This window comes from Gastrolobium bilobum, unplaced genomic scaffold, assembly GCF_033153095.1.
Source record: "Gastrolobium bilobum isolate Gb01-03AN ecotype WA unplaced genomic scaffold, APGP_CSIRO_Gbil_v1 utg15966, whole genome shotgun sequence".
Lineage (NCBI taxonomy): Eukaryota > Viridiplantae > Streptophyta > Magnoliopsida > Fabales > Fabaceae > Gastrolobium > Gastrolobium bilobum.
This window is the reverse complement of record NW_026897912.1, coordinates 262,880-272,213: the sequence shown is the minus strand read 5'-3', so window position 1 is coordinate 272,213 and position 9,334 is coordinate 262,880. Positions and strand designations below refer to the sequence as shown.

General features: G+C 33.0%; 2 protein-coding genes across 5 annotated transcripts; one reads left to right on the top strand and one right to left on the bottom strand.

The window, feature by feature from the left end:
* Positions 1–2,322: 2,322 nt before the first annotated feature.
* On the bottom strand, positions 2,323–2,955 carry LOC133311382 (protein SMALL AUXIN UP-REGULATED RNA 12). The gene has a single exon (XM_061512425.1). It carries the CDS (start codon positions 2,872–2,874, stop codon positions 2,464–2,466), a length of 411 nt encoding a protein of 136 aa, XP_061368409.1. The 5' UTR covers positions 2,875–2,955; the 3' UTR covers positions 2,323–2,463.
* Positions 2,956–5,746: 2,791 nt separating this feature from the next.
* Positions 5,747–7,791, top strand: LOC133311377 (probable ribosome-binding factor A, chloroplastic). 4 transcript variants are annotated; one of them, XM_061512420.1, is made up of 4 exons: positions 5,747–6,132; positions 6,294–6,467; positions 7,010–7,208; positions 7,432–7,791. In XM_061512420.1, exons 1-3 carry the CDS (start codon positions 5,794–5,796, stop codon positions 7,148–7,150), a joined length of 654 nt encoding a protein of 217 aa, XP_061368404.1. In that variant the 5' UTR covers positions 5,747–5,793; the 3' UTR covers positions 7,151–7,208; positions 7,432–7,791. The 4 variants fall into 4 exon arrangements, with proteins under 4 accessions (XP_061368404.1, XP_061368403.1, XP_061368402.1 ...); XM_061512419.1 differs by having other exon boundaries at positions 7,427–7,791; XM_061512418.1 differs by having other exon boundaries at positions 7,010–7,212.
* The last annotated feature ends 1,543 nt before the right edge of the window (positions 7,792–9,334 follow it).

Genomic DNA, 9,334 nt, shown 5'->3' with positions numbered 1-9,334 from the left:
ACTCAATGTGGGTCCTTCATTTTTACTAGTTTGTACAGGTACTGGCATCAACATGTTGAATAATACAATAGGGTAATAATTATTATTAAAGTTTGTATTAAAGTGAATTTTTTAAAATTAAATAAATGAAAACTTGTTTATTATATTCTTAATTATTTACATTAAAGACAAATTTACTTTTAAAATTTTTTACCCATTGAGTGTCTGGCACAATTATATTCTAACAAGCCAATCATCATTGCAATCCGACAATAATCTCAGGCGTTTCAAACCAGTCTCCAGTAAAAGTAAAACGCTTGTCTTCAGTGCAAATGGATTGTGGATAAGAGTCTTTATGCTTTTGCTTTACGCATGTCTATGCCCGAGGGGCGTTTGGTACGCGGCATTTGGCCGAATTCCCGGGAAACTGAATTTTTCTAAATTTTAAATTTTCGAATATTATCATAAACTGAATGTAAAAATCATATTTTTGAAAATTGAGATTCCCGGATAAATAAAAATTTCTCCTGTACCAAACGCCCCTATAATAGTGCTCAAATGACTATGATCAAGATCAGCACAACAGTACTTGATTCCCTCCTATATTAAAAGTTCACCTACCTCCTTTTTTCCCTAAAAAATTATGTTCTTAAGTGCCTTCATTGTTTAAAAAAAATTATGTTTAGAATTAATGAAAATAGTCAAAATACATAGTTAAGTAAAACAGTGTATTAATGTAAGGGTTTTATTAATTTCACCTTAAAGGATATAAATTATCTCATGTCATAGAGATAAACTTGTGGACTCTATTACCTAAAAAAAAGTGGCACAATTATCAAAGAGTGTATAGAAAGAAAAATTTATCTTATGTAATATGAGAATAATTTTTCCCAAAATATAAAGATGATTAAACTTTCACCACCCTCTCCAAAAAAAAAAAAGACGATTAGACGAATGGATATAAAAGAAAAGGGGTAGGCAGAGTTCATCTAATGTATCTTAAACTGCCATTTGCGGGTAATTTTACTTATGAAGTCCGGTCACATCCTCGCAAAGTCGCTATATTACTCAACTAAAGTGACCTAAACCATTTTCTTTAATGTGGTGGGGAAAAATGAGAAAGAAATTTGTTCATTTACATCTAATCAAAATGAATCCAACGAGAATGATATCGGGTTTGATTCAATGTACTCGCTGGAATTATCGGAACTTGTACGAGACTTGACATTGCTTTATTAAAACAACCAGACTAGTTTTCTTTCCTTAATCTTCATCTTCTTCATCGTCATCTTGGCTACATCACATCAGCACTTTTGTTTTTTTAACGACATTCAAAATGCTTTATAAAAATTAAATTTAAATTAAAAGTCAAGAACAATATTATTAAAAATTTAAAGTTAATTTTATTACATGAGAAATATTTATATATAAGAAAAAATTTGTCCTTTTTTTTAATAGCCAAAATATTTGTCCTTTTAAATATGGTCATTTTAATTAAAATTAATATTTTATTTTAAATTTAAATTAAAAAATATTCATTTTCTCCCTCATAATTTTCATTGTGTATATCTTTCTCTCGTTTAAAAAAGGATATACCATGCCAAAAAAAAGGACATAATTTTATGTATGTTCTTTAAAAGGACAAACATCAAATCCTATATAAATGCACAAATATATTAATTTAAAGGAAAAAATGTTTATCATTTTAAAAGATAAGATGTAAAGTTGTGTTATTTTAAGTGAGAGAAAGAGTTAGATAAAGGAGGAGAGAATGAACAAAAAAAATATAAAGATGTGAATTCTACCTCTTTGTAAGAGTGAAATGATATAAGTTGTGCCATTTAAAATGATAAACATTTTTTTCTAATTTAAAATTGTAAATAACTAATATCCAAAAAAAAATTCTAAATAACTAACCAATAAAAAAATAAAAACATAAATTAAATATATTCTTATATTTATCCCTAATAAATATGTATTATTTTTTCAATAGAATGCCTTTAATTATTAAAAAGGAATGAGAAGGTATGTAGCACATAATAAATTCAAAGTTTTTTATTTTTTACCAACCATTAAACAATAAAAGTTGAATAAAATTATTGATTGAAATGATAAGAAAATTATTTTAAAACTTTCGAATTTGAGTATAAAAATAGAGGAAATTATTTTGGAAAAATTGCCCCTAAATTATTGGTCGAATAGTGCTTAAATGTCGATGAATATATTAAAATAAATAAATAAATAAAAAGAAAAAGAAAATCACATCTTGAATTAAAATCATTTCTTGTTATCAAAAAAAAAAAAAAATCATTTCTTTGAAGTCGAATCAATTGATTTGCATACTTCACAAATTACAATACCCAACGACCGATCTATCCCTTCTGAACTATTTACAAATTACATAATGTATATGTAAAATAAATAATTAAACCTGCCTCCTATTTTTCGTAACTAACTAATTATTATGCAACAAAAATAGGCTGGTCAAGAAAGCAAGGGTCTGGAATCTCCTACGACGTCAAGAAAACTAGGGACATCGACGTGGCAACGCCTCTGGAAATCTTCGAGGGTTGAGAACCGACCCGACTCGGACCGTGACATAACCCGAAGGAGCTCTTCAAAGAGAGACTCATCGCACGGGATCGTCAAGGGGCCTTCGTTGCAGAATCCATACTCTTCCTCCGCTTGCACCAGAAGCTTCTTGAAGATTGGGTGGTTCAGGTATGTCGCGCGCACCACGAACCTTATGCTGCTCGGGCCCACACACAGTGCCACGTGCCCTGCAGGGACATCCGACGGCGCCGTTACGCGCGATTTCCTGCGCCACCGGAGTAGCATTTGCCGGACTCTGACAATGTGCCGGATCTTGCTGCTATTTCCGATTGCCGGTGACATTTTCTCGCGAAAATAACAGAGAAAAAGTAGTGAAGTGTGGAAAAGAAAAGAAAAGAAAAGTAAGCGCACTTGTAAATGGGATGATGGTATGGAGGAGTTGAAACTTTACGGTTTGGTGGGATCTTAATAGGCGCGTATTTTTGGATTGACGAGACTAAAATGCCCATGGAGTTTAAGATAATTGCGAGATTGTGTCTGTTGTCTCAGTCTTTGTCAAGTCCATGTGAACTACAGACAAAAACTGATTTAATTTTTGTTTCCCTCTATCTTGTAAAAAAATAAATAAAAAAACTGAATTTTTTTAACGTCTGACTTTGTCCAAATTCCTGACAAAAAATAATGATAAAAAAGGCCTCTGTTAAACGAAAATATTGTTTTCTTTTCATGTTATAATCAGAACAAATTACAATTTAAAAAAATAAACAAATAAGACAACTTCGTTAGGTAAAAACAGTCTCAAATTATATGTTTTTATTCTAAATAATTATTGAGTTTAATATTTCTTATATTATAAGAAATAATTTTTTATTTTATATATATATATATAAAGTTATGTGAGATCCAAATAAAATTATATATAAAAAAATAAAAATAAAAATAAACTTTATTCATTTATATAATATATATATATATATATATATGTATATATGATGAGGATCATTTTACATCCGTGTAAGTTACACTCTTAATCTTGTTCGTTGATCTCACTTATATCTAAGGGCTCAAATTTTTTAGCAAAGTGAGTCATCGGATACAAAAGGATCAATGATCAAGATCGAGCGTAAGGCTTCTAACTCTTACACCGATGTAAGAATATCCTCTTATATATATATATATATATATATATATATATAAAATAATTTTTATTTCCAATAAGATGAGAATTATAAAATCCAATCATTATGCTTCCTCCATGTTGCTCTGACACCATATGATTCGAAATCCGAACTCTGTCTTCAAAGTGCATAACATCTAAATTAAACCACGTAATAAACGCCTCGTGGCTTTCATTATACTACAAATTAGATATATGTTATTGTATTATCAAGGGCATAAGAAGGGGAGCGGTGACCAATCGTCAAGATTAAAAGAAAAATGGGAAGAACATATAGCGCCGTTGGGCTTCAATGGCGCCATCAAATAACGGAACAGTCATTCTGCAGTTAGAAACTTTTGATATTATTAACTATGGGAATTGTTTATTTTTAGAAACTATGATTTGACTTCAATGTGCGAGAATGGGAGGGAACTTTATCACAACGTAATGCAAGCTCTTGACCAAAATTTATTAATAAAATTGAATGGTAGCCGATACTGACCAAAAATTAATAAAAAAATCATGAACGGCAGCAGCCAGAAGAAAACATCAAATAAATATTGAGTCCCAGTAGAGAATTGGTACAACAATACTCAGGTTCAATTAACAGTTTTTTTTTTACGAGAAATAATTGCTTTATGTCATATAAAATAATTTTCTTATATTGTATATCTATAGAATTTTGTTCCATTTTCTTTTCTTTTTTATTTTTTTAAAATTGTGGATCGCACAACTTTATTTTACCTACATAAAATATTTATTTTATGTGACATAAAGTTAATAACTCCTTTTTTTTTTATTAATCAAACATGAAAAGGGTTAAGGAAAAAACGGACAAATTAACATGAAAGAGAAAATCGACTACACTTTGTTTTGTAGTGTTTGATATCTTAATCCCATGATTTCCCTGTCTGCCAGTATCTAATTAACACAGTAATCCTAATTAAAATATAGATATAATTGAAGATTTGGGAATATATGATGGCCCCAGCATTAACACAAACCACATCAGTGAAAAAAAGGAAAATTATTTTTGTGGGAGACATCTTATCTCATATTATAGAGATAAACATGTGAGACTCATCTTTTATAAAAAAAAAAAAACTAAAAGGAATCACATATTTATCTCTATAATATGCGACAACATATCTCCAACAACTTGTTTTCAGCAATATGAGATTAAGTACATGTTTTGATACTCTCTTTTTTTTTTAGTTTTTCTTCTATTTATAAGCAAAAATTAGGTTAAACAAATTTTTACAAAAGCTCTTATAATAAAAATAAATATTTTTTATAATGAAGAAAAAAGTCAAAAGTCAAAAACTCTTAAGAAGAGTTTTTTTTTTTTAAGTTCTTATCTATTTTTCTTGAATGTGTGATTTGAGATTTGAAGTAATTTTTAAACTAAAAATTTCATATAACCACCGAATAACTTTTTGTGTTTTTTTAAGCTTTTTTTTAATTTTAATTTAAAAATAGCTTTTAACTTTTAAAAAAATTCAAACAAGCTCTAATAAGTCCCAAAAAGAAAACCCGAAACACAAATGGTTACAATATAATAATTATGACCAAGGGGAAGGAACGAAGGTTTGATGCTTACATTTTCTTCATCCCTCCGGTTGTTCTAAGATGGAAGATGGATAAAAGGTATGGAATAATCAGTTTAATTCATATCATTATATTGGCAATAAAGATGACTTTCTGTATTAAAAAATATATTAAATATTACGCTAACTCACTAGGATACGTAGAATTTCCCAATATATAATTATCCAAAGTGCAAGCCTGTCACTGTAATACGTTGCCACCACGTGCAGCAACAACGAACAGCCTCCATACTTTATCATTGGGCTAACACAAACAGAAAAGCCCATTATAGCTTCTTGGTCAGTTAGAGCCCATTGAAGACCTGACAAAAGTCCAGTTTGATGGGCTTCTCAGACACTGTGGGCCAACTGGACAGCCCAATAAGGTTTTTTTTTTTTTTTTTTTTTATTAAGACTCAAATATCTGTTTCTTTATTCTTAGCTGCATATGAATCTGATCTGCAGGGCAAAGAGGGTTGTTTTAGGGAGGTTTAATTTCGAAGTTAGAGCAGAGCAATGACATACCTGCTTCGCCCGGCACTGATAGCATTACCATGGCCGTGTCCTTGGCGGCATCACATCCCCACAACCTCAACCAAAACCACAATCACCCCAATCGTGACACGTGGCGGTGTCCTCTCAGGCAAGGCTGTTGTTGGTTCGACAATAAGGTGTATGGCGAATCCGAGGAGAGTGAAAATGGTGGGGAAGCAAATAATGAGAGAGCTTTCTGATATGCTCCTAACTGACAAAGTCTTGCAGTATGCTGTTCTTCCCGAAGCTTCCTTAGGAGCTGACCGTTACCTCTCTTCCCTCACCACTATCACCGACGTCCAAGTCTCCGCCGATTTGCAGGTATGCTCTTTCTCTCAATGTTCTGATCTAATTGGAAGGCAAAGCTTAATTTGTTCCATTCGTGTTGTTTTGTATGTCTATTATCATGTCATGACATGACTATGATGCAATGCTGGGGTGGGGTTTGATTAGCATCTAATTATCTCACTCAACGTCTTTAGGTGGTTAAGGTTTATGTATCTGTTTTTGGAGATGAAAGAGGGAAGGAAGTAGCCCTTGCTGGATTGAAGTCAAAGGTTAAATATGTTCGCAGTGAGTTGGGGAGACGTATGAAGTTGCGGTTAACTCCAGAGATACGCTTTATAGAGGATGAGTCTTTCGAGAGAGGAAGCAGGGTAAGAATAAGTATATTCAGCTTTTATTTTATGTGGTTACATGTGTATGTATTCAATTGCAAGTTTGTGTAGTTCTTTTTTCCATTTTGTCCTCTCCTTTACCATCTCTTAGTTTTCTTTATCAAGAGGCAAGAGCCACATTTTTCCAATGTCTATTAAAGTTGCTTATTGGGGGGTCTATATTCCAAAACCTTGTGGACTTGTGGTTGTGGATAGAGATTGAAACAGTTCCTCTTTGCTTTTATTCTACTTAACATATTTTATAATGCAATCTAGAGTATAATAAATAAGATGGAACTTATAGACTGTTATTGCCACTTGTAATGCTGCTACTCTCTTTGTTGTTTCTGATGATGGAATTGTGGATTGTACATTGTTCTGGGATGAAAATGAATATCATCGCCAATGAGCATGTTTCCGTGGCTAGTGCTCACGTATGCATGCCATTCCTTTCCAAATTTCAGCAACTTGTAGGCCACTCTTTTATTGAGTGTGCTGTGAGCTTGTACTGATATGGTGCACCCACCACTTCAACTTTTCAGGTGATTGCAATATTAGATAAAATAAAGGATGAAAAGAGCACTGAGGGTCAAAACAAGGTGCAGTTGGATTCATCAGCACATGAAGACGAGGAGGATCGGGGTGGTGAAGACCCTGATGAAGGTATCATTTTTGTGGAATAGCTGCCTCCCAGTGCATCAGTACTATACCTCTCTGATATGGACAGACCTTTCACTGTTGGTAGGTATGTTCTAATGAACCTATTTTAGAAAATCCGATTCCAATGTCGGGTTTATGTTTAGTTTTATCCAGATGAGTACTCAGTCTTAAGCTTTCTACTAGCTTTGTATCCCAAAAAAAAAATTCTGTTATTTTATATCCCAAATTTGGTCAGCTTTAAATATCATCAAAAGATTTTCATCATCTATTTAGTTATTAAATTGATTAATTATGTGCAGTGCAGGGAAACACTTCTTGAAAATGCTTGTCTGGAAAGATGCTGTTCTTGCTGGTGAGTGATGACATTATCTGAAAATGAAGCCTGACCTTCTAATGTCAACAGATTCGCCCCAAGTGACTTTAGACCAATTTTGGGGTTCTCTCTCTCTCTCTATATATATATATAGCATAAACCAATGTGTCTGTACACACAAGGACTTATGTAAATTGATTTTCCTTTCTTTGTTTATAAGTGGAATTTGTAGTGTTTACTGTTGCAATCCGGATTTAGGGGTCTTGACAAGTTACATATTAACAACATTCATGTACATCTGAATGTGATATTTCTGTGCTCTTTCTTTTTACCTTAAGTTCGATTCACTTAATGGGGTACCTTGTGTTCATGGGTTTTCCTCAGGTATACACGGTACTGTCATGTTGAAAAATGCCTTTGCACTCTGCACTTATTTATTTCTATTTCGTTACATTTAATTCATGCAAACAACTGAAACAAGCTGCTAATAATTGTCTGACTGACTGAAGAATTTAAGTTGGCCGGAGAAATCCAAAGTTGCATTTCTAGTCACATGTGTATGACCAAACGCGGGGGAAAACTATAGTCCTATATATTGTCATAGTACAGGATACAAGTAAATTGGTTTTTAACAGATAAAAGGAAAGTACAGAGAGTTTTGGGTTAAATAAAGAAATTGTCTAAAACTTGGAATAAAAAAGTGAGAGGTTAATTTACAAGAATTATGAGGGAAACATACTTTAGAAATGCAAAGTATTGCTAGAAAGGAAAATGTAAAAGAGAATTAAAAGTCAAAACAGTCTCTTGCTTGACGATTTGCTCAATAGGCGAGCATTCTGGCGGGTTAAATTACCTTACTTGCTGCTTTGCTCGCTCGAGTGAGCGTTGGAGCAAGCAGGCATGCGAAATGTTAAAATTCAGCTTTTAACAGTCTCTCTCCTCACCAACTCACATAACACTCACCCACCATTTTCCAAGTCCAAGGAACACCATAGGAGGAAAGAAAAGAAAGCTTGAAAATGACTCTCTCTCTAGAATCCATGAAAGCAAAGAGTGTAAACTACAAAGTTGTATAGATTTTTCTCCTCACCAAGAAACCACCAACTATTTCTTGTGAGAAGTAGTGGAGTTGAGAGATCTCCACCCATATGTGCGTATGGCTATGGTCCAAGTCAATCCTATATCGTCCCTATGTTTGCTACCCATTTCTCTTGGTCATTGGCCATCTGAGGCTCCATCTCATTCGACTATACTGCAAAAACCCCTTTATCCCGAGATTCTTATTGTTTTGACAGAATCTTTATTGTACAGAGAGAAATTCTTAAACAAGAGATTATCGAATAGCCGTTCAAGAAGATTCTCCCATATCACATCATATAACGTAGACCACATCATATGAGTTTTTCACCCATATAAACAATGCTAGTGATTTCCACTAATTCTCTATAAAAACTAGGAACAGATTTAAATGAAGAAAACCTCGATTATTTTACCGACTCCATAAATGGTGCACAAGGAGATAGCGGACATTGCAGCGACCTACCAATTAGAATCCATGGGATGTGAGACTCAGACTATAATCTAATAATAAATAATGTTTCATTTTATGGAGAGTAGGAAGCGTACAAAAGATACTGCACGAAAAACATGGAACTGATCAAATGATAGTGGCGCCATATATAACAGAGACGAAGGAGTAAGTTCCAGTATCAAACCCTAGAGCACTGACCCCCCCAATATTAGGTTTTTAGTTTACTTTTTCTTATTTCTTATTATTATTACGGGGAAGGGGAAGGGGAAGGAGGTGGCCAAACATATACGAAGAAGGAGTAAGTTCCGGTATCAAACCCTCAATATTAGGTGAAGCCGTTTGTTTTAGTTTACTTTTTCTTTG

Coding starts and splice junctions, on each gene's coding strand:
- LOC133311377 (XM_061512420.1), top strand. CDS start 5,794: ATGACATACCTGCTTCGCCCGGCACTGATAGCATTACCATGGCCGTGT. Junction 6,133..6,293: donor AAGTCTCCGCCGATTTGCAG/GTATGCTCTTTC, acceptor CAACGTCTTTAG/GTGGTTAAGGTTTATGTATC. Junction 6,468..7,009: donor CTTTCGAGAGAGGAAGCAGG/GTAAGAATAAGT, acceptor TCAACTTTTCAG/GTGATTGCAATATTAGATAA.
- LOC133311382 (XM_061512425.1), bottom strand. CDS start 2,874: ATGTCACCGGCAATCGGAAATAGCAGCAAGATCCGGCACATTGTCAGA.